This window comes from Dendrobates tinctorius, unplaced genomic scaffold (genome assembly GCF_039654945.1).
Source record: "Dendrobates tinctorius isolate UK_male_01 unplaced genomic scaffold, ASM3965494v1 ptg000192l, whole genome shotgun sequence".
Lineage (NCBI taxonomy): Eukaryota > Metazoa > Chordata > Amphibia > Anura > Dendrobatidae > Dendrobates > Dendrobates tinctorius.
The window spans coordinates 7989527-8014713 of NW_027361859.1; the positions used below are offsets into that span (position 1 = coordinate 7989527).

The following is a 25187-nucleotide window of genomic DNA, read 5'->3' on the forward strand; positions in this document are numbered from 1 at the left end:
GGACCGGTTTGCAAGAGGTAATCAAATGCTATAATCGGCACCCAGGAAAGTCCTGGGCCATACTAAAAGAAGGCGTTCCCAGCAACCTCAGTCAGAAATCAAAAAGTTAACTCCTACCAGGCTGGACATCAGTGAATGAACCAACCTCGATATCCAACCTCAGGCTCAGCAACAGAAAAGTCTAAGTCTGCACAACAGACTCCCCAGTGTGAACAGAGTCAGAAGCTGGCATGACAGCCGGTGGGAGAGGTCCACTTTATTCCCCTGCCAGGACCTGTGTGAGGTTATGATCATGTGATCAATTATATGATGGGAATCACAGGCTTAGGTATAAATAACCGAGCTCTACAGGCAGTCAGTGTTCAGCTAGACAGGAGAGAAGAATCTACATTTTTTGTGGCTTGTTGGGCACAGACTGAACCTGTGCTGCTCCAGAGCGGGGTGCTGCCCACAACAGACGGACTGTGTTGCAGCATTTTTGTGTTTTTACCTTTTTGATTATTTGTTCCTGTTTTAGCCAAAAAGGCTGAGTTTTGTTTTCCATGAGTTGGTTTATGTCAGTTTTTTCTACCTCTCTGTGCCGCCACGTGAGTGAACTACCACAAGTAGTGTTTTGAATGCGGGCATCATTCCAGGAATGCCAGTAGCAGTTGTGGTCAAAACCGCATGTCCTGGGTAAAGGAGGCAGCCAGCCAGCGGACGGCATCATGCAAAATGTAGGACCTCTTCAAGCATCTGGTGAGCGCGCAACAGCAGCAACAACAGCTAGCCCATCAGGAGATGAGCAAACTGCTCATCCAGAAACTGCAGCAGCAGCAGCATCAGGACCAATTCAGACAGCAGCAGATCGAGTTGCTTGCCGAGGCCGTTCGGGAAGCCCAGAAGTCCAGGTGACGACACGCACGTCCAGAAGGCGGTAAGTCGAGCGATGCAGAAAATGACACCGCGTGATGATGTGGAGGTATTTCTGACTGTTTTTGAGCTGGTGGCGGAGCGAGAGAGACTGTCGCCAGACCCTGGCAACCTGGCTATGGCATTACAGTGACTGGCACGCAATCATCACATGTTCATTGGCTGTCTAAAAAGCATCAAACTTGCAAGGCAGGGACTGGAGCATAAAAAAATACTCGTTGAGGAATAAGCATCCCGACCATACTGATTCTGGAGCAAGTTACGAGTAGTGATGAGCATGCTAGCTCATCACTATCCACCACATTTTTCTGCTTTTGTTCTGCATTTCACAAATGGTTACATTGCCTCCTGACTTCCCCAGTACTGTGCAGGCGCATTGATTTCCTTTGCTCTGCCCGAAGTAGAGAAGAGTAAGCTGCGCCTGTGCGGCCAGCAATGCTGCTATGCAAGTGCGAGATTTCGTTCAGCTATGTGGATGATGCAAGGCGTGTCATTCACATCAATCAGAATCAGAAGACTGCTTTTGCTATCAGAGAGGAGGAACAGACACCTCAAGTAGGACACCCATCGGACCGGACCAACCTCATTTGCGCAGGACAAAATCAAATGTTATTTTTGAGGTGTACAGACAGAGTCAGGAGACAATGTAATCATTTGTGAAATGCAGAACAGCAGCAGAAAAAGGTGGTGGCATTTGTTTTGGGATACTAAAAAAACTGGTGACAGATTCCCTTTAGCAGGCTATTAATTTTTTTGCTCTTAGACCTGGTTGCATAAAAAAGCAGTGTTCACCCATTAATGTGAGTTTATTGCATTAATTAGACACCAGGAGATATTAATATTGCCTTAGATAAATTTTGACTTGACATTAGCAAATCTGTCTTCCTCATAGTCTCTGTGTGACTGGATTGTTAAGGAAAATTATGGATAACTCAAAGTGCAGACATCAGTTTTTGCAACGTCAGTGAAAGTGTTTCTGGTCAATCTGCATAAATCTCAGCATTGCCGGATAGTTCCTGGAAAGACGAGTATTTGTAAGGCTGGTTTCACACTTGCGTTTTTTTGCGCTGTTATTTAGCGCTAAAAAATGCATGCGTTTTTTTCCTATATTTTGCATGGGATGCGCTTATGTGCGCTTACCCATGCGTTTGTATGCGTTTTTGTGCGCATGCGGTTTTTTGCAGTGTGCACTCGGGCGCACAAAATGCAACTTGTTGCATTTTTTGTGCGTCCGACTTGCCCCAAAAAAACGCATGCGCACGCTATGCGTTTTTTTTACAGCAAGACACCCATTGTAAGTCTATGGGTGCGCATACGTGAGCATTGGCATGCGCATGTATGCGTTTTTTTGCGCATGTGTTTTTTTGTTGTACATTGGTTAGACAATGATTATGGTAAGGGTTAGGGTGAGTCAGGGGTTAGGGTTGGGTTTAGGGTTAAGGGTTAGGGTTAAGGGGTAGGGTTAGGTTAGGGGTTAGGGTTAGTTAGGGTTAGGAGTAGTAGAGTCAGGGGTTAGGGTTAGTACTACTAACCCTAACTAACCCTAACCCTTAACCCTAACCCTAATAATATCTTGATTTTTTTGGTGAGGACAATGTTGAAAAAAAACGCAAACGCACTAAAAACGCATACAAACACATAAAAATGCTGCTTTTTTTCCTGCATATGCTTGAAAAAACGCAGCGGTTGTATGCGTTTGTATGCGTTTTTTCCATGCGTTTTTTTGCGCAAAAAACGCGCAGCAAAAAAACGCAAGTGTGAAAGTAGCCTAACTCCAAATGTTACTTCCCAATTTGATGAATTGAAAAGATACTGATTTTCTGCTCTGTATGTAAACTATGAGGGACACTGTTCAGGACAAACTTCCTTCAGTCCTCAAAACTCACATTTGTTCAGCTCTTGATTTTCATAGTAATAAAATGGTTGTGATGCATAGAAAAGAATTTCAGAACAAGAAAGCAGATGCTGATGGGTCCCAGGCCGGCTCAAAAGACACTTCATGGCATTTATTTCCAAATCTTACGATTTTAGTGACTTATATTGGACCATTATGATGAAGCTATTTTTTTAACTATTTTTAAATTTGTTATTTTAATAGATCAGTGAACTTTTTTATCTTTTTTTCAGCAAGAGATTTTTTTTTTCATTTTCTACATTGAGATCTCTGTATAACAGCTGAAAAGTTATCTGATTTTATTTCTAACCCAAATATACCGCATTTTGTGGATTATATGACGCACCTGAAATTTTGGAGAGCAGGAGTTGGGCCATGGCTGCGGGCCCCAGGCTGGTACGACGAGGCGTTCAGTGGTGTCGGGGCTCCGATGAGATTTTGTGAAAGCCCAGACAAAGCCCCGCACCTGCCATGCTTTCTAATGCGGTGGACTCCGGGAAAACGGCCGCCGGATGCGGCGCATGCGCAACTGAGATCTCAGAAGCAAAGATCTCAGTTTGAGCATTTGTCGCCTCTGGCTTTCATTTTCCTAGAATCCACTGCATAGATAAGTATGTAAAGTGCGGGGATTTGGGCTTTCACAAAATGTCAGTGTAGCCCCCACACCTCCAAACACCTCGTTGTACTAGCCTGGGATCCTCAGCCATCGCCCGACTCCTTGCTTCCAGCTGCATTTCTGATTGTAAGATGAACCCCCATTTTCCCCAAAAAATTTGGGGGGAAAAAGTGCGTGTTCTTTGGGATTACTGTATTTTTCAGTTAATGAGAGGACAGAGCTATGTAAACTCTAGATGTATGAAGAGCTCAACCTTTTTATTGCTTTATACCTACTGTATATCACAACTGAAGTTATTATTATTATTTATTTATATAGCGCCATTAATTCCATGGTGCTGTACATGAGAAGGGGGCTACATACAAAGTTATAGATAAAGTGCATATTTTATGTGATAAAATACCAACACCATCTCATTTTTCAATTTTACTTTCCATTTAGGTTTGAGAAATTTTACTTATCCATTAAAGATGGATGTGGACAGGGACAAGATGGCGGAGACGATATTACACCTCACCTTAGAGATCCTATTCCGTCTTACTGGAGAGGTGAGAGATTCTGATGACGTCACATTATATCATTCTTATCTATGGGAATAACAGATGGGCAGAACTGGAGAGGTGAGGACTCTGGAAATGTCTGTAGTGAGATTTATTAATGTGTCTCTCCATAACCAGGATTACACAGTAGTGAAGGAGACCTCTAGTGAACGCTGTCAGGAGCCTGTGTCTGAGGGATGGGGAAGACCCCTGAGCCCAATCACGGGGCCTCCACCTCACCCCCAGATACATAAGGACATCAATGACCAGAAGATCCTAGAACTCGCCTACAAGATGATTGAGCTGCTGACTGGAGAGGTGACACTGCTGGGATGTTATACAGTAGTGATATGAAGGGATCAGGGGATGACGGTATCATTGTATGTGTCAGGTTCCTATAAGGTGTCAGGATGTTGCCGTCTATTTCTCCATGAAGGAATGGGACTATTTAGAAGGACACAAAGATCTGTACAAGGACGTCATGATGGAGGTTCCCCAGCCCCTCACATCACCAGGTAATAGACAGGACTAAATACACACGGCTTATAATTATCTGTATGTAAAGAATTAATTCAGTCCCTGTATATGTTTCCTCCAGTTTTAAACAATAAAAGGACAACACTGGAAAGATGTCCTAGTCCTCTTCTCCCACAGGACTGTAAACAAGAAGATCCCAATGTTCCTCAGGATCATCAGGTAGATGGAGAGAAGGTGTCATGAGATCTCCCCTATGATGTGTAGACGGCTGTGATGGTCTTGTGCTCAGTCTTGTTTTATCCACCAGTATTATATGATTTATACTTGTATAATGAGAACAGTGGAGATGGCAGGATTAGAGCTGATCATAGATGTGACTTCTCGATCTGTCTGTGACTTTTACAATATTTGTCTCAGGGTGAAGATCTGAACCATATTAATACTACAAAGACATATTTCAGGGGTCGTAAGTGGTGTAAAGAGGAGAATACTACAGATAACTGCCCAGGTGAGTAGTAACCACCAAATACAGAGAAGTCGCAGATTCTTCTCATTCGCTTTGTGGTCTGTCGGTTCTTTTTTATTATATGTTTTCTCTCCTTCAGCCAAAATACACATTAAATATGATTGAATATGTAATTCTGTTATAGGTGGTAACACACGTATAATACAGCTGGAATATGTGACTGAAGTATATTTGTTCACCATCTTCTGAGGTTTTGTTCAATAGTGAATCATGGAACACACCTAGACATTTTCTGACATAGCCTCTAGCAGGGATTGCACTGTGTATATTGGCCCAATTTGGCCGTTGGATACTAAGATTAGCTTGGAACAGTCTAGATAACTTGAATCCAGTCCCTCACGCCTGCTGTCTGGTGTTCGATTTGTTACCTTATGTTTGGTTGGTGTTCGTCCTGCAGCCTCTGCCTCATGACATGGCTCGGTGTACCTTCTCTTTGCCTCATGTCTTGAATTGGTTTAGCCTTTAGCACTGTGACTTTGCTTGATTTAGTCTTTTTACTTCATTGCTAGCTTGGTTTAGTTTTCATGTTTTGGCTTTGATTAGTTTTTTCTTTTGGGCCTTGGGTAATCTTTTAGCTTTTTAGCTTGAGTTAGCTTTTAGCCTGATGGCAAGATTTAGCTTTCATTTGGATTAGCCTGCTGCCTTATGACTTTCTGTCAACTACTGTTTCATGATATGACTGCCTAATGTCTCATGACATGGATGTGGTCTGTTTCATTCTGTCTCGAGAGATCATCACTACAGGACAACTACTGACCTGGCCTGGTAGTCGAATCCAGCCGCCACTGATTAGCAGCTTTCTCTAATTATACGTTGTCTAGGTAGGGTTATACACGGCTCAACAATTGAGCTCTGGTAGATCATCAGCAGAGAAAACTGACTCCATCATAACTGCTGCCCCTTGTAAGCTAAGCCCTATAAACCAATGCTTCTTTGTACTTGACCATACTACTTGTGAAACAGACACACACGAAGTAATAGCACTGATCCATAGGTGACTTTATGATTTTCTACTTAGTAATTTACTAGAAAAGGGTCGTGATCGGCAGACTGAAACTTTTTAGGATGCTGAACAAAATAAAGAAGTCAAAAACTTCCGTCTGTTAAATTATTGTCACAGTTGCCTTCATCAATTAATAGGCATCTTTCTACATGATGTCACGGTTCCACCCCTGAGTGTGTCTGGAATGCAGTTACTGGCAGCTCGACCATCCAATATGGTTTAGGGGCATGCTGAAGCTGTCAGTACTTTGATTGACAGCTTAGCCATCCCATCTGGTACAGGGCCGTGCTGAGCTGTCAGTGTGTTAATTGACAGCTAGACTATCCAATCTGAGACTGGGAGGCGTTGTTTGTCTCCAAGTGTTCATTATTCCAAGTGCTTGCCATGCTACTTAACTGAGCTGCTTCTCACAGACCTCTGCCAAATGTACATTCAGCTAGTGGGGTTTTGTGCTTTCTGTGCTTTGAGTTCTGTATGCTTCACCTTTTGTTGCCTGACCTTGGACTTCATTCTGACCATCCGTCTGGTTAACCTCTTATGCTCTGATCCGTTATCCTCCCTGTACTCTGACCTCGGAATGTTTCCTGGCTACGCTTTTGTCACTTCCTTCTGTTTATGACGTACCCTCCTGACTTCTGACGTTGGGCTCCTTGACCATTCTGACTCGCGGCTTGGCCGTGAGAAGTGACTAGCGTCACTCGTGACTTATGAAAACCTTTTATATAGAAACTGTTTAAAAAAAATCAATATAATTTTAAAGAAATGTCATTTAAACATAATTAAAATGAGTTTATTCTTAGCAGATGACTATGCTTGGAGCCAAGAAGGACATCACATATCATCAAATTTTAAAGCAAGTGATCAGGGAATCACACATGATACATATGGAGAGCAGACTGTTACCTCTTATGAAAACTCAGCCCTTCACAGCAAAGATATATCTTCTTATCCTTTTCAGTTGGTTATTACTACATCGCAGACTGTGAAGCAAAATCAAAGAGTTCATACAGGAATTAGGGAATGTTCATGTTCAGAATGTGGTAAATGCTTCAAACATAAATACAATCTTGTGATACATCAGCAAATTCACACTGGAGAGAAGCCATATTCATGCTCAGAATGTGGGAAATGTTTTAGGCAAAAAAAAAATTTTGTCAACCATCAAAGAATACACACAGGAGAGAAGCCTTATTCATGCTCAGAATGTGGGAAATGTTTTAGGCAGAAATCAGATCTAAATAGACATCACAGAATTCATACAGGTGAGAAACCATTTGCATGTTCACAATGTGGTAAATCTTTTAAAGAGAAGACAAGTTTAGTGGCACATCAAAAAAGTCACACAGGGGAGAAGCCATTTTCATGCTCAGAATGTGGGAAATGTTTTACCCAGAAAGCATATCTTGCTATACACCAGAGAGTTCACACGGGAGAGAAGCCATATTCATGCCCTGCATGTGGGAAAAGTTTTGGCCACAAATCCGGTTTGGTTAGGCATCAGAAAAGTCACACAGGGGAGAAGCCATATTCATGCTCAGAATGTGGAAAATGTTATAAGTTGAAGCCAAATCTTGTTGAGCATCAAAGAATTCACACAGAGGAGAATCCTTATTCATGTTCAAAATGTGGGAAATATTTTACACAGAAATCAAATTTTGTTACCCACCAGAGAAGTCACACAGGGAAGAAGCCTTTTTCCTGTTCAGAATGTGGAAAATGTTTTATCCAGCAATCAGTTCTTTTAAGACATAGGAGGATTCACACAAGAAAGAAACCAATTTGATGTTCACGATGTGGTAAATCTTTAAAACATCAGGAAAATTTATATCCACATCAAAAAAGTCACAGAGGGTGGAAGACATTTTCGTGCTCAAACTGTAGAAAATAGTTTGCCAAAAAAATGACATATTGATACAGATGAGAGAGAAGCCATATACTGTATTTTGCGGATTAAAAGACTCACCAGTTTATAAGATGTATCTCAAATTTAGGGGAGGAAAACATGATTTTTTTTATAATAAATTGATGAGTGTTATAATCATTTTGTGGTAGCTTACTTGGGGGGCAGCGGTGGTGGAGCGGGGTCCGAGGTGGCGGGGTTGTTGCTGGCTGAGATAGGAGATGCAGCAGGCTCCAGGCTGGTATGATGGTGGCGGCAGGTGTTGGGTCGTGGCTGCAGGCCTCATGCTGATACGACGAGGTGTTCAGTGTAGCGGGGGCTCCGTCGACATTTTGTGACAGTCCGGAGCCCTGAACTTTCCATACTTTCTAATGCTGTAGACTCCAGGAAAATAGCCTCCGGATGCGGCACATGTGCAATTGTGATGTCGGAAGATGAGATCTCGGCACCGAAAGCTCATCTCCTGAGATCTCACTTTGCACATGCGCCGCCTTCGGCAGCCATTTTCCTGCAGTCCACCTTATAGAAGAGTTTGGAAAGTGTGGGGTTCTCGGCTTTCACAAAATGTTGGCAGAACCCTCGCATTGCCGAACACCTCATTGTACCAGCCTGGGACCCACAACCGTCACCCGACTCCTGCCGCCACCAGAAGCTTCCGGCAGCAGCGACCCTGGGAACCTGCTCTACCACAGCTACAATTTGGATTGTCATACGCACTCCCATTTCCCAAAAAAATGTAAGTGTGTCTTGTAATTCGAAAAAAAACGTACTTGTTCTGAATGAGAAAATTCTTGTTCTCAAAAATCAGATCTGAATAAACATCAAAGGAATAACTTCTTAGACATCATATATAACTAATTTATAAATAATAACCATGAGGGCGTGGGCTAGCGCACGATGTGAGAAGACGTGCAGTGGAGCTCTCATGCCACAATCTCCCTTACTAAGGATACCTGAGGCGTTGCCGAACGCTGAAATCGCTCCAAGGAGTGTGCTGAGATCCGGGGAGTAGCAGTGAGTGGAGGGCGGTCTGGTGGAAAGGAGTCCCGCGCGAGGATGACGCGAAGGAGCTGGCAGCGTCGGGAAGCGCTCAGACCCACAATGGTGCCGAGGCTGCAGAGGAGGCGGCAAAGGCAAGTGCGGCATATCAAAGAAGGATGGAGGTGATCGCTCGGCTGGAACGCTTTGCGAGGTCAGAGGAGGCTGCTAATGAGAGGTCAGCGGCTGAAGGTGACAGACCTGACACAACGAATGTCCCTGGGAAACAGCAGGAAGGAGAGGGCCAGCCACAGAGTGGTGGGGGAGGAACAGAGATCCCCTGTTGTGGTTGCACGTGCTGGCCAGCATGAACAGCCGGACATATTAGATATAACATAGCCAACGCTCAAAGATATATTTTCTGTGGTAATCTACAACAAGTCAGCCCTTGCGGCTCTGAACAGTCGTGTGGATGATTTAAAGGGAGAGATGGCTGCGATTAATGCTGCAGTGCGCAAAGTTGAACAGAGAATGGAGGTGGTGGAAGAACGTGTGGGGAGCGCTGAAGACCAGGTTAATGAACTGTTGAAAAGGGAAAAAAGTATGTGCAACGTATAGCTGAACTGGAATTTAAAACTGATAATGTGGAGAACCGCTCCCGCAGGAGCAACCTGAGGATTGTGGAGGTACCAGAAAAAGCGGAAGGAAATAATCCCACTGAGTACATTGAGTCATGGCTGAAAAATACTGTAGGAGGGGATGGTCTCACTGAAATGTTTTCCGTTGAAAGAACACATCGTGTGCCCACCAGGCCCCTGCCCCCAGGATCAGCCCCAAGAGTCATCTTGGCTAAAGTTCTGAATTATCGAGACCAGGATACTCTGCTGAGGAAAGCCAGGACCTGTGCGGAACTTACCATAGATGGCAATCGCATCTCCATCTACCCAGACTATTCTGCAGCGGTTCAAAAGCTCCGGATGACGTTTGGAGAAGTTACAAGACGACTACGAGACATGGATGTGCGCTATTCAATGATTTACCCAGCTAAGCTGAGAGTCGTAGCTTTGGATCGAGTGCACTTTTTCAAAATCCAGAGGAGGCGACACTCTGGCTTGACTCTAACATAAAAAATATCAGAGCGGGACGGTCCCGTTGAAGCATACTCTGAGTGATGTTGAAACAGTGACTAACTGTGATTTAGTTTGAATTTGATAAGTTAATGGTCATCTCTGAGATGAAGTAATGCCATGTTGGTTTATGTGGGTTGTGTTCGGCGGCGCAACGCTTATTGCAGTTTGATAAATGTGGACGGGAGAGTAGTTGGAGTGCAGAGCTTGTATTGTTAGGCTGTATAAATGCCCTTCTAGATCTTAAATAGAGAGGGAGAGAGAATTCTTATCAGCTTAAATGCTGTGGGAGACAACTAATTTTTCGGGAGGGGGACGGGTGGAAGGATGGGAGTTATTTTAGTTGGAAGGTTGGGACAGGGGGTAGAGGCGGGAAGGTGGGGTGGTGGCGGGGGATAGGGGGGGAGGACCGAGATTTCAGTTATAACGTGTCAAATGTTTGGTATTACAACATATCATGGGGGGTAGAATTAAAATTCTAAGCTGGAACGTTAGGGGTCTCGCTAACGTCTCAAAACGGGCTGCAATTTTACAATATCTGCTGAAGCTGAGGCCCTCAGTGATTTGCCTCCAAGAAACACATCTGGTAAAAGACAAAGTAGCTATGTTACAAAAAAGATGGGTGAGGAAGGCTTATCACTCGACGTACTCAGCCTATGCTAGGGGAGTGTCGGTGTTAATCCACACTTCTACTCCATATGAAGAAGTGGAGGCTATAATAGACAAGGATGGGCAATACGTGTTTATTGTATGTAGGATATTGAATAGATTATTATGTATTGTGTCTTTGTATATCCCTCCACCATTTTCTGGAAAAAAGATACAGGAAATTCTGGACTTATCCGGGAAATGGACTGGGGTCCTGTTGCTTGTAATAGGTGATGTGAATAATATTGCAAATGATCATTGGGATAAGGGTAAACATACGGGGAGCAGAGAGGGAGGGAATGTGACACCTTTTGGAAACTACATGAGGGAAATTGGTTGGATAGACTTGTGGAGAGTTCAGAATATGGAGAATTACACTTACTCGTGCTACTCGGCGACGTATGGATCCCTGTCTTTGGGAAATGAGGGGATGGATAACTTGGTACAGGAAGTGGAATATTTGCCCAGAGTCCTATCGGATCATTGTCCACTGGTAGTATCTCTACAATTGGGAGAACGGGGGAGGTTGACAGGTATGGGATGGAAAATTCACCCCTTTTGGTTACGGTTGCTGGATATGGGAAAGATAGGAGAGGAACTGGGAGAATTCTTTAGGACAAACGAAGGTAGTGCAGAGGGTCATATAGTCTGGGATACTATGAAGGCGTTTTTGAGAGGGATTTTATTCAGAGAAGTGTCTCGATATAAGACTAGGTCTCAAAATCTAGACAAAAGCAGTGATGGAGGAATTAAGGGCGGCGGAGGAAGCATTGGGTGCGCAGTGTTCAAAAGCTACGCAGACCCACATGAGAGTGGCCCAGTCGGAAGTTAATAAACTTCACATCTGTAAGGCAGAGAGACGGCGGGCATTTCAGAATGAGGCATTCTATGCGGAGGGTGAAAAAGTGGGGCACCTGCTGTCGGTGGTAGCTTCGGCACAATGGGAATCCTCACATGTGTATGCAATTAAAACTAAGGAAGGTAATGTGGTTACACAGGGGGATCAAATTTGGGATGTATTTAAACAATTTTATAGTGAGCTATACTCCTCAAAGATACATAAAGGTCAAGAGGAGATGGACAGGTATCTGAGGGCGATTTAAGCTTCCTAGATTAGGGGATGAAGACAGAGAATGGATGGATAGGCCGCTTGCAGCGGAGGAGTTGAGGGTGGCACTGGCGGACATGGCGGGTAATAAGGCCCCGGGGGCGGATGGCATTCCGGCAGAGGAGCATAAAATTTTTAATGAAGAAGTAATAACTAAATTGGAGAAGGTATTTAATGAGTCGTTGTGGAGGGGAATGTTACCTACATCTATGAGAGAGGTCATTGTTGTGGTCATTCCTAAAGCTGATAAAGACCCATTGAATCCGGAGTCCTACAGACCAATTTCACTCCTTACGGCAGATGTAAAGATTTTGGCGAAGGCCTTGGCCAACAGACTGACCCACGTGATTGATAAAGTAATCCACCCAGATCAATCGGGATTTATGCCCAATAAATCTACAGCAATCAATTTAAGGAGGCTATATTTAAATATGCAAATTCCAGCCGAAAATGCTGGAAAGAGAGTAGTAGTGTCTTTGGATGCCCATAAGGCCTTTGATTGTGTAGAATGGAAGTACTTGTGGTCGGTTTTGTTGAGCCTTGGGTTCGGGCCTAAGTTTATATCTTGGGTGGGGTTGCTATACTCCTCTCCAACGGCAAAAATTAGAGTAAATAATGAATTATCTGATAGTTTCTCATTACATAGGGGTACGAGGCAGGGATGCCCATTGTCTCCGTTGCTGTTTGCCCTCGCCGTGGAGCCCCTGGCCACTAAAATAAGGGATGCACGAGAGATAAAAGTATTTGTCTATGGAGTGAAGGAGGAGAAGGTGTCTTTGTATGCCGACGATATTTTGTTATTTTTGGAGGACTCAGGGGAGAATTTGGATAACGCGGTGGCATTAATTGAGGAATTCGGGGAATTTTCCGGACTCAAAATCAATTGGGACAAATCGTGCATTATGCCCATTGATGAGGTAGATAGGGATATGGGGGAGGTGGAAAGGTCAGCAAAATTGAAGGTAGTTTCGAGATTTAAATATTTGGGGATACAAATTGCCCTTCCTTTGACTAGGTTTGAAGAACTTAATCTAAGCCCTTTGTTACAAAAAATTAGTTCCAAAATTTCGCCATGGAATAAATTACATCTTTCGATAATTGGAAGGGTGAACCTTTTAAAAATGATTTGTGATGCCACAGCTGTTATTTGTACTGCATAATTCTCCAATTTGAATCTCGCAGAGTAGGTTCCGCAAAATTAAATCGCTGTTTGGCGAACTAATATGGGGGGGAAAAGCCCACGGTTTAAACAAGAAACTTTGCAGAGGCCAAAGGAGGAAGGAGGTTTGGCGCTTCCCAACCCCTGGGTCTATTTTTTATCAGCACAATGCCAGCATATGGGAGGATGGGGGGAGGAGACGGGACAGGGACAATCGCCCAGTAGTTTGAGATATTTGTTTGGAAAATGGCCTCAGGGAGAGAGTTTGGAAGGGGGGCAGTTTTTAAAATTAGGCTCTCAGTTTCCTACTGTTCTCCTAATTCACAAGGTATGGGAAAAAGTTAAACAGATTAGGGGTGTCACGGGCCTTACCAAATACTCTCCTGTGTGGGATAATATAAATTTGCAAGAATTCAAGCAAATGGAAGGATTTGGGCCCTGGAGAGAGGCAGGAATCAGAAGGATGGGTCAGCTAATGGGTCAGGGGAGACTTAAGTCATTTGTGGAGCTACAATCAGAATTCCAGCTATCACATTCAAATCTATATCATTATAAAAGAATTCAGCATGCGTATCGGTCGCAATGTCGGAGAAAACTTATTGAGATCCAGATTGATATCACGCTGGCCTCCATTTTGGAGAACAGCGTGACAAGGGGGGCAATCTCAGAAGTGAATAGAGATTTATTATTCACCTTTCTAGTCAAACATCCCATCAAGTCTAGAGTGAAATGGGAAGCTGAATTGGGAGAGATAAATGACGATAGATGGGAATCTATTTTAGAATATGTGCCTAAGATCTCTATGAGCGAACCTGGGAGGATGTCTCAGCTATACGTGATTCATAGAGCTTACAGAACTCCAGATAGACTGTTCAAGATGGGTTTGAGGTCCGATTCCGAGTGTCCACGATGTTCGCAGGAACGGGCAGACATGCTGCACATGCTGTGGCATTGCCCTAGATTGTCTACCTACTGGACAGTTGTATTGAATCGGATTGAATTGATATATAGGTGTGCAATCCCCAGAGACCCTTTGGTCTGTATATTAGGTTATGTGGAAGAATTAGTAGCGGTATCCATGGTCAAACTGGCGATTGCTAGACTGTTGTTCATAGCAAGGAAATTGATCGCTCGGTTCTGGATCAGAGAAGAGCCTCCGACTAGACGAGACTTTCTTACGCAGGCGGAGCATATAATTTCATTGGAAAAAAGTATTTATACTAAGAGAAATAAACTCGATGTATTTCAGAAAGAAATGGCAGCCATGGGTAGAATGGAGTTAGATTTGTGGGGAGGATGTATTATGATATAGATGATGTTCATAATAAACAATTATATATGGATGTGGGAAAGAGTACCGGAATAGAAATGAGGAAGACACTGAGGGGGTCTCGGAGGGGGGGGAAAGGGGGGGGTTTGTTCATAAAAATATATGATTATATGTGAACAATTGCTTGATGTCATATATGTTATAATTGTTATCATTAATAAAAATTTATCTGATTAAAAAAAAAAAAAAAATAATAACCATATCTTTAAAGGAGTTGTGCTGCTTTTCTTTTTTTTTTTTTTTTTTGCCTATCTCACATTTATGCTTTTAAACCCACATTTATTATTTTTTTCTTCTTTTAAATAAATGTTTTGGGGGCTTTTTAAATGATTTGGAATTAAATTATTGACATCAGGAAAACATCCTGATAGTTTTATTTTTTTATCTAACCTCCAGTGCAGACATTATGTGGATTTGTTTTATGGCTGAAACACTTTAATTATCAAATCCTAAGGCTAATAAAGTAACTAACATTTTAATTTTATACTTCTATTTATTTTATGTGTGTCCTGTTTATTACAACATAATTAGTTTATTTGTCCCTTCATTTTCTCTAATTCAATCCACAGTGTAGCGCTGTCCCCAGTGCCCCTGCATGGTGTCCCCTTTTCCCTCCATGCAGGGACGCCAGCTTACTTATGGCCCACGGCGCGGCCCCTGGCATGCTCCTTCCTCCTCTGTGCATGCCGTGCTTTGCTGGGAGGCATTTGCTTAATTGTGTGTTCACCTGCAAGGTGTCTACTAGTCAATAGCTGGGAGACATCTTGTATAAAAGGCACCTTTCCCCTTGGTAGGTGCCTGAGCAACCCTTGTAGTTCTGTATTAGGTGGTTGTGTATACTACTGTATGTTGCCAGGTCCCCCATCCCTAGTCTGTTAGTGTACTGTGTTCCCATTAGTTCACCATAGTTAGTTTTGGTTTCTTGTGACCGCTTCGGCGGTGTCCGAATCTCGAAACCGCATCTGTAGTACCAGTACCCCGTGGCTGCATCGGCGGTACCTGTCTACCACCTTGGGGGCTGAATACTCATGCCAGAACTGTGAACCTATCCCTGTGGCAGTCCTGTCTGCACAGGGAGAACCTGTTCCAGTGGTAATCCTGTATGCAGTGTAAACTTGTTCCAAGTGGCTATCCTGTCAGAATTTGTCCCAAGTGGCTGTCCTGGTTAGTCTGAGAACCAGAAGTAACATCTCTGCCCTTTGGGGTCAGCAGCTACTTCCGGACGTCGCCCTGGAGTGACACCTGGCAGCTACCTATAGCAAAAGTCTGACCGCACCACTAGACGCTCCAGTGAACACCAATGTAGCTGCTTAGTCATGCTTCTCCAGGGTAAGTACGGTCTGTGGCACAGTAGGTCCACGAACCACGGGCGCCACCTAGGATTATAACACACAGCAGCACCAAAGAAGGTTGTTTCCCCATCCTAATTAGGGACATGAAACACAAGGGGTTTAAATAGTCCCACCCTTCCCTCCATCCTCTGTGTTTTTCCTGTACCTAAGTATGAAGAGGTTTCCAGGGAGTGCTGTGGATGGAACAGTGGAACACACATCGTTTGGCGGGAAATTTTAATTTGGACAACAAAAAATACATCCAGAAGCCCAATCTTGAAGGCCCTTGCTAATGGAGAAGAAGGCTCATCCCATTGGATTAGGCGCACAAAGAGTCGGGGTCTCTGGGATATATTGACCCTACCTGAAGACACCATAAGGTAGGTTATTTTAGGGAGACAAGTATCCTGAGCCAAAGTCTGAAGATATAACTACCAATCACAAATGTGCCACTTGTAACAAAAAACTCCCATCTGCCCATAAAAAGTGGCTATGCCAGTGGTGCACAGAAAAAATTATTAGAGAAGAGGAACCATCATTGATGGAAGAAGTTAGAGGAATGGTGCGTCAGGAGATTCAATTGTCCCTAGCCTCCTCTCAATCCTATGCTTGCTATGAGGCCGGAGTCACACTAGCGATTAAATCGGAGGAATGCAATGCGATAAAAAATCTCATTGCATTCGTCCCAATGTTATTCTATGGTGCTGCACCCATCATCCGTTTTTTGATCGGATCCGTTCCTCGGACCGAGACAATCGCAGCATGCTGCGATTGTCACCGATTTTCGGATCGGAATCGCCAATGCAAGTCTATGGATGCGATTAAAAATCGCATTGAAAACGGACCACACGTGTGACTTGCGAAAAAATCGCCAGACTTCTCCACGTCAACAGGAAAGAGCATCAGGCATTGGCATTGGATGTCAATTTGATGCTTAGATGCGAATAAAATGGGTTCATTGCCGGAAAATGGGATGACAGACGGATCTCTGGACAAGAAACCATTGTGCGAAATCGGACCGTTAAAATCGGACCGATTTTTTTTTTCGTTTGGTGTGACTCCGGCCTTAAAGTGAACCTGTCTCCTCGTTTTTCAACTATAAGCTGCGGCCACTGCCTTTCGGAGCTTATCTACAGCATTCTATAATGATGTAGATAAGCCCCCCTAACCTGAAAGATAACAATTTTATTATACTCACCCGAGGGCGGTCGTAGGTCCGGGTCCGGTGCCTCCCATCTTCATACGATGTCGTCATCCTCCTTGCTTCGTGTCTTAGCTCCTGCGCAGGCATACTGATCTGCCCTGTTGAGGGCAGAACAAAGTACTGCAGTGTGCAGGCGATGGGCCTCTGACCTTTCCCGGCGCCTGCACACTGCAGTACTTTGCTCTGCCCTCAACAGGCCAGATGAGTACGTCTGCGCAGGAGACGTGGCACGAAGCAAGGAGGATGATGACATTGTATGAAGATGGGAGGCGCCGGACCCAGATGTGCGATGCCCATCGAACCGGACTGCCCTCGAGTGAGTATAATAAACTTGTTTTTCTTATCTTTCAGGTTAGATTGGGGGCTTATCTACAGCATTATAGAACATAACATAATTTTTTGCTTCAATTTTAAAAAATTTTTCCTCCTCTAAAACCTAGGTGTGTGTTACAGTCTGGTGCGTCTTATTGTCCGAAAAATATGGTAAATCCGGGAGACTACAGCCTCAAATAAAAAAACTTTTAGTTAATAACCAAGCAATGGGGTCATCCAGATATAGACCTATTAGAGAGTCGACCTGTAAAATCAGCTGCGCTGCTGAAAAAATCTCTTGCTGCAACATTCCTTGAAGGTTCTTTATTAACCACCACAAGCAAATGTTGTTACTTTTTGATGCCTTTTGTTTTTGAAGTCTCACTTTTATAGGACACATATTTTAGGAGATGTATATTTTAGATACCTCTGCCCTGTGTTAGATATTCAAATCTACTGGTCAAATGTAATTTTCCCTTAATCTAAGCCAACTCAAATTAATGCATCTGAAGACAGAGTTCTGAATACTGAGTAAGGTCCAAAAGTTTTGACTTATTGCTCCTGATCATTTTTCTGCACCCAAGTTCCTATGTTTTCATGCATAGTTGAGTCTCTTGGGCTTTCTTACATGTCAAGAGTATGGTTTTTGAAAGCAATTCTTCCATGAAGCCCACATTTAGCAATACTCTGAATAATAGAGGGATATAACTGGGTCTTACCTGTTGCTGACAGTTCTAAGCTTATATGACTGCTGGATATCTTCCAAATTCGAAGGAAGTGTCTTTCATCTGCTGCATTGTTTACTGTGCCTATGGTCCTCAATGTTGCCCATTTCTTGGGGTCTTCAATGCGAGAAATACAGACTGATACTTACCCATCATGTAATACCATCAGGGAGGCATCTGAACGACTACAAACTTATTCTGCAGCTGAACCACGACCCCAAACATACAGCCAATGTCAATAAGAACTATCTTCAGCGTAGAGAATTAAGAGGTGTCCTGGAAGTGATGATCTGACCCCACACAGCCCTAATCTCAAAATCATACATTTTGTCTGGGATTATATGAAAAAAAACAGAAGATTGTGCACAAGTCTCATGGTTAAATCTCCAAGATGTTTGTAACAACCTCCTAGCTAGATCCATTCAAAAACTGTGTAAGTATATAGAAGAAATGATGAAGGCTTTGATGCCGTTTAAAAGGTTAATTCTTAAAAATAAAACCCAATTCTTCAATTCTTGAAATTCCATCATTTTTTCTACACCTGCCTAAAACTCACAGTACCCTAAATCTGACCCTGTAACCACTCACAGAGCATCCTTAAATATTGAAATTTTGAAACTGTAACATTATGAAGAAAGTCATGGAATTCTGGAAACCACGGTATGGAGAGTTACTGATTATGGATGAGCGAACATGCTTGGTGATACTCACTTGGTTATCACTCGAGTATTACGGTACTCGGATGTGCTTGCTTCTTGGCAAGCAATGGGTGGTGCTTGAATTCAAACTCGAATCCTCACCCCACCCCGCATCTTTGGCGCCTGTTACGCAGCAAATAAGCATGAGGGGATTACTTGTAGCCATCTTGACTGTGGCATTACTGTGATTGGCTGGCCTTGTGACCTCATCAGAGGTTATAAAAGGACAGGAGCCGCCTGGCTCGGTACACTGAGGCCATTGCATAGCTCTGTGGCACTTCGTATTGGAGGGGGAGAGTGCTTGTCTGATTCTGTGTGCAAAGTTTAACAAATCAGAGGCGTGCATTGTTGATAATGGTGGTGAAGCAGAGCCATCATACTAACAGCCCTTCTAATGGTTAATAGTTTGCTTTGCTGTTTGTATCGCATACAATCTGCATTTAGCCTAGGGAGGAAGAGAGATTCGCAGGAGCTGGAACAGTATCATAATCCAATCTGTAGACAGGGATTAGGCCGGTACAGTCCTTCGGCAATTATAAAGCTTCAGCTTTTTGTGTTGGCTGAAAAAATAGAATAACCCACCCAAAAATTGTTGAAACATTTTCCTGGGCTACATTTCTCACCATACACTCTTCATAGTTTGGAGTACCTTTCTGTCATCTATAAAGCTGAAAAAAAAGCTTTTAAAATTTTTATAGGCCTCCATTTATCAGCCATACAGCGTTTCGTGGTCTATGAAAATTTCTGTGATATCTAAAACTGAGAAAAAGCTTTAAAATTTTTTTTAGAGATACATTTCCCGGCCATACAGTATTACATGGTCTGCGTACATTTCTGTGATGTATAAATAAAAAAAAAAGCATGTAAACACTTTTCTGGATTGAATTTACTTGTCATCCATTTACTTTTCCATTCTTTCTGTTACATTATGGTGGATCAAACTCCCAAAAACCACTTTCATTGCTGCAGGTGACCAGTTTTTTTCTTTTATCAAAAACAAACTTGGTCTCAAGAGACTTAGCAATTATAAAATGCGTAAGTTGCTTTAAGAGATGGGTAAGTGCTGATGATGGTGCAGACAGATGCCAAGGCTGTGGGACAAGTGCGACTATGCCTGTTGCTGGAGCACAAGAAACATGCCCATTCACAACATACAAGTTCCTGTCTGTTCCAACAGGTGGTCAGTTAAAGAGCAAATAATGCTCCCAGCAGGCTTGGCAGCACCACCCAGTCTTCCACATGGTCCAGTCTCACCAGCCTAATGTCTGGATCACTTAATCTTTACCCTGATTCTCCTTCCTCCCACCATGTTGAGTCCCAGGAGACTAGTGATCCCACGCTAGGACACTCCGAGAAGCTCTTTACAACATTTCTTGATTGTGGCCTCTCAACCTGCATGCTCCTAGAGGGACAGGAGGACTTGTTGCTTACTGATGCACAAAACTTAGAGCAGCCACGGCTACAAGAACATGATGGTGGGGGACATCAAATCTGGGATAAGGAGGGGGATGTGTTATGATGAGTCACCGAAGGAGGAAAAAACAAAATACCAGCTAAGTCCAGAAAAACCAGAGAGGTTGGCAGCTATCGGATTGCAGACCCCTGAACCTATCCACAACAACTAGCAGTAGCCGTGGGGGGTTCCTATGGTGCCCTAGACCCCTCGATCACAGCCGGAGAACTAAATAGCCTAAAGACAGAAAGGGGAAAAGCTAAACTGCCCCAGAGCAGACCCCAAAGCAATAGGCAGCCCCCAACATATAATGACGGTGAAGCAAGATGAAAACACTAACACAGATAGAAAGATAGGTTGAGCAAATGATGGGGCCCAAGCTAACTACATAGGACAGGATAGGAAAGCTGCTGTCTGCCATCCGCAAAAACCCTATCAAAATGAGCCAACCGACTGATAGGAAAAACAGGCCCTGAAGTCGCTAGGCTTCAAAAGACTATATCAGCACTCAGGTATATTCGGAAGACAGAGCAAAAGATCAACAGATCAGAGACAAAAATAGAATTCAGCTCACCCCCGGCCGGGCATGGCAGAACTCACAAAAAAAAGGCAAAACAAAAACAAAACTGAAGAGTACAAAGCAGAGCAGAAAAACTTAGCTTTGAGATGCAGGAATCAGACTGGTCTCCAAGAATCCAGCAGGAAAATCACCAGCCAGGAAGAAGGGCGTCGGCAGCCTTATATCCAGTCCTCAATTCCAGCCACCCAGTCATCATCTAGCTGCCCAGGTGTTTGGTAATCAGCCTCACTACCTTCCTTCACCAGAGGAGGGAGTTCATCAGACCTCAATGGTGAAGGGAAAAATGAACTCACAACAGTACCTCCCCCTTGAGGAGGGGTCACCGAACCCTCATCCATGCCACCAGGGCGATCCGGGTGAGCCCGATGAAAGGCACGCACCAATCTTTCGGCATGAATATCAGAGGCAGAGACCCAGGAATTATCCTCCTGACCATAACCTTTCCAATTAACCAAATACTGGAGTCTCCGTCTAGACAGATGGGAATCCAGTATCTTCTCTACCTCATATTCCATGTTACCTTCAACCAATATAGGGTCAGGAGGTGCCACCACAGGAACTACTGGTTCAACAAACCTCTTCAACAAGGACTTATGAAACACATTATGAATTTTAAATGTGACAGGAAGAGACAGCCGAAAAGAGACCGGATTAATAATCTCCAAAATCTTGTAAGGTCCAATAAATCTAGGCTTAAATTTAGGAGAAGCCACCTTCATAGCGATATTTTTTGATGACAACCAAACCATATCACCCACCTTAAACTGGGGACCAACGGTCCTACGCCGGTTGGAAAACCGCTGGGCCTTTTCCTGGGAGAGAGACAACTTATCCACTACTTGGTCCCAGATCTGGTGCATTCTCTCCACCACAGTGTCAAGACCTGGGCAGGCAGAAGGCTCCACCTGCCCTGAAGAAAATCGAGGGTGAAAACCAAAGTTACAAAAAAAAGGTGACATCAAAGTGGCAGAACTAGCTCTATTATTTAAAGCAAATTCGGCCAAGGGCAAAAATGAAACCCAATCATCCTGATCGGCAGAAATAAAACATCTCAAATACGACTCCAAAGTCTGGTTTGTTCTCTCCGTCTGCCCATTGGTCTGAGGGTGAAACGCAGAGGAGAAGAACAACTGAATTCCCAGCTTGGAACAGAAAGTCCTCCAAAATCTAGACACAAACTGAACTCCTCTGTTAGATACAATGTTCTCAGGAATCCCATGCAAGCGAACCACCTGTTGCAAAAACAAGGGCACCAACTCAGAGGAAGATGGCAACTTAGGGAGTGGTACAAGATGGACAATCTTAGAGAATCTATCACAAATCACCCAAGTAACAGTCATTCTCTGAGAGACAGGCATATCAGAGATAAAATCCATTGAAATATGCGTCCATGGCCTCCTGGGCACCGGCAAAGGCATCAACAAGCCACTAGAGCGAGAACAAGGTTTAGACCGGGAGCAAGTCCCACAGGACTGCACAAAATTCCTGACATCACGAGACAAGGCGGGCCACCAAAAAGACTGACTCACCAGATCTCTAGTACCAAAAATACCTGGATGACCAGCCAATGCAGAGCAATGAACTTCAGACATCACTCTCTTCCTCCACTGGTCAGGGACATACAACTTTCCACTGGGACAACGCTCAGGTTTGTCCTCCTGAAACTCTTCCAGAGCACGTCTCAAATCGGGCGAGATGGCAGAAAGAACTACCCCCTCGCCTAAGATGGTAGCAGGCTTAGTCACAACAGGAGAATCAGCAAGGAAACTCCTAGAGAGGGCGTCTGCCTTGACATTCTTAGTGCCCGGAAGAAAAGAGACCACGAAATCAAAACGTGTGAAAAACAAGGCCCACCTAGCCTGTCTAGGATTCAAGCGCTTGGCCGACTCCAGGTAAATCAAATTCTTGTGGTCAGTAAGGACCACGACTTGGTGTTTGGCTCCCTCCAACCAATGTCTCCACTCCTCAAATGCCATTTCATGGCCAACAGTTCCCGATTCCCCACATCATAGTTACATTCGGATGGGGAGAACTTTCGGGAAAAGAAAGCACAAGGATTCATTTTAGCTGTCACAGGATCCTTTTGGGACAACACCGCTCCTGCACCAATCTCAGAAGCGTCCACCTCCACCTGAAACGGGAGTGAGACATCAGGTTGCCGCAAAACCGAAGCAGAAGTGAATCTTCGCTTCAGCTCCTGAAAGGAAGAAACAGCCTCCGGAGACCAATTTAACATATCAGCACCCTTCTTAGTCAAATCCGTCAATGGCTTGGCAATACCAGAAAAATTAGCTATAAATTTCCGATAAAAATTAGCAAAACCCAAAAACTTCTGGAAGGCCTTCAAAGAAGTGGGCTGAACCCAATCATAAATGGCCTGAACCTTGGCCGGGTCCATTTCAATAGCTGACGGAGACAAAATAAATCCCAAAAATGAAATCCTCTGTACCCCAAAAAGGCATTTCGATCCCTTGACATACAGGGAATTCTCCCTCAAAATCCGGAACACAGTCCGAACATGTTCCACACGAGAGTCCCAATTCTTGGAGAAGATCAAAATATCATCCAGCTAGATAATCAGAAATTTATCCACAAAGTCTCGGAATATATCGTTCATGAAGCACTGGAAGACAGAAGGGGCATTAGTGAGCCCAAAAGGCATCACCAGGTACTCAAAATGTCCCTCCAGAGTATTAAACGCCGTCTTCCATTCATCCCCATGCTTAATGCGAATAAGATTATACGCCCCCCTGAGGTCAAGCTTGGTAAACCAGCAAGCACCTTAAACTCTGGAGAATAGATCAGAAATCAGGGGTAACGGATACTGATATTTAACAGTAATTTTGTTGAGGGCACGATAGTCAATACAAGGTCTTAATGAACCATCCTTTTTAGCCACGAAAAAAAAAACAGCACCTAAGGGTGAAGAGGATGGTCTAATATGACCCTTCTCCAATGCCTCCTTAATATAGGATCGCATAACCTCGTGCTCGGGTACAGATAAATTGAAAAGCCGACCCTTGGGGAATTTACACCCCGGGTTCAGCTCAATTGCACAGTCATAACTCCTATGAGGAGGCAAAGATGCAGACTCATTCTCACTAAATACATCATAAAAGTTAGCCAAATAGTCAGGAACATCATGCGACTGGGGAGAGGTGGAGAAAACAGGAGCATCACTAAGGGCACACCGACAACCCCAACTTACCACAGACAAAGATTTCCAATCCAGAACTGGATTATGGATTTGCAACCAGGGAAACCCAAGAACAATGGTATCATGCAAATTATGCAACACCAAAAGTCTGCAATTTTCTTAATGGTCTGGGGCGACCCGCATTAAAACCTGGGTCCAAAACTGAGGTTTATTCTTCGCCAAAGGAGTAGCATCAATACCCCTCAAAGGGATAGGCGTCCGCAGAGGTGTCATAGGAAATCCACAACGTTTAGCAAAATCCAAGTCCATCAGGTTCAGAGGTGCTCCTGAATCCACAAAAGCCTTGGCAGAAAATGTGGACAGGGAGCAGATCAGAGTAATTGCCAGAAGAAACTTAGGTTGAACACCACCCACAGAAAACGTGTGAGCACAACGTTTCTCTCGTTTAGGGCAGACAGAAATAATATGCGAGGCATCTCCACAAAAAAAACACAGCTTATTACGCCTTCTAAACTTCTGACGCTGCTCCCTGGACAAAACTCTATCACATTGCATAGGTTCAGACATTTGTTCAACAGGTGGCAACATCTCTGGTGTAATTTTGTGTTCACGTAAACGCCGATCCACCTGAATGGCTAATGACATAGAATCGTCAAGACCAGAGGGAACAGGAAATCCCACCATAGTATCTTTTACAATTTCTGACAAACCCTTCCGAAAGAGGGCTGCCAAGGCACCATCATTCCAGGTAGTAAGGACCGCCCACTTTCGGAATTTTTGACAGTACAACTCTGCCGAATCCCGACCCTGGCTCAATGCCAACAGGGTCTTTTCAGCCTGATCAATAGCATTAGGTTCATCATACAACAACCCCAAGGCTTGAAAAAATGCGTTCACATTATTCAGAATAGGATCATCAGGTTTCAAAGAAAACACCCAATCCTGGGGATCGCCACGCAGCAAAGAGATGACAATTTTAACCTGCTGCGCGGAGTTCCCCGACGAGTTAGGCTTCAAGGCAAAAAATAATTTACAATTATTCTTGAAATTCAAGAATTTAGACCGATCCCCAAAAAACACATCAGGAGTGGGAATCTTTGGTTCAGCAGCATGTGAATGAGCAAGATAGGCGGAAATTCCCCGCACTTCAGCAGCGAGCTGCTCCACACTATCAGACAATTGCTTCATCTCCATTGAGAGAAAAATTCCCCCTTCGGCCTCAGAGATATAGAGGAAAAAATATGCACACAAAAAAAAAAAATTCTGACACTTTTTTTTTACAATTCTCTCCTGCTATTGAGTACCCTAGGATCTGCGGTATGGCTGGTGATTCTGTTATGATGAGTCACCGAAGGAGGAAAAAACAAAATACCAGCTATCGGATTGCAGACCCCTGAACCTATACACAACTAGCAGTAGCCGTGGGGGTTCCTACGGTGCCCTAGACCCCTCGATCACAGCCGGAGAACTAAATAGCCTAAAGACAGAAAGGGGAAAAGCTAAACTGCCT

General features: G+C 43.8%; 1 protein-coding gene across 4 annotated transcripts in view; it reads left to right on the plus strand.

Moving 5' to 3' along the window:
• Positions 1 to 3867: 3867 nt before the first annotated feature.
• The window catches only part of LOC141055790 (uncharacterized), a 79223-nt gene continuing 57903 nt past the window's right edge, over positions 3868 to 25187 (plus strand). For 2 of the 4 annotated variants that reach the window (XM_073552495.1, XM_073552496.1), the window contains exons 1-5: positions 3868 to 3970; positions 4100 to 4279; positions 4353 to 4476; positions 4560 to 4657; positions 4856 to 4946. In XM_073552495.1, the coding sequence (XP_073408596.1) occupies positions 3893 to 3970; positions 4100 to 4279; positions 4353 to 4476; positions 4560 to 4657; positions 4856 to 4946 (571 nt within the window). In that variant the 5' untranslated portion in view covers positions 3868 to 3892. The remainder of the gene's footprint in view (positions 3971 to 4099; positions 4280 to 4352; positions 4477 to 4559; positions 4658 to 4855; positions 4947 to 25187) is intronic. The other 2 variants (XM_073552497.1, XM_073552498.1) reach the window with 1 other exon arrangement.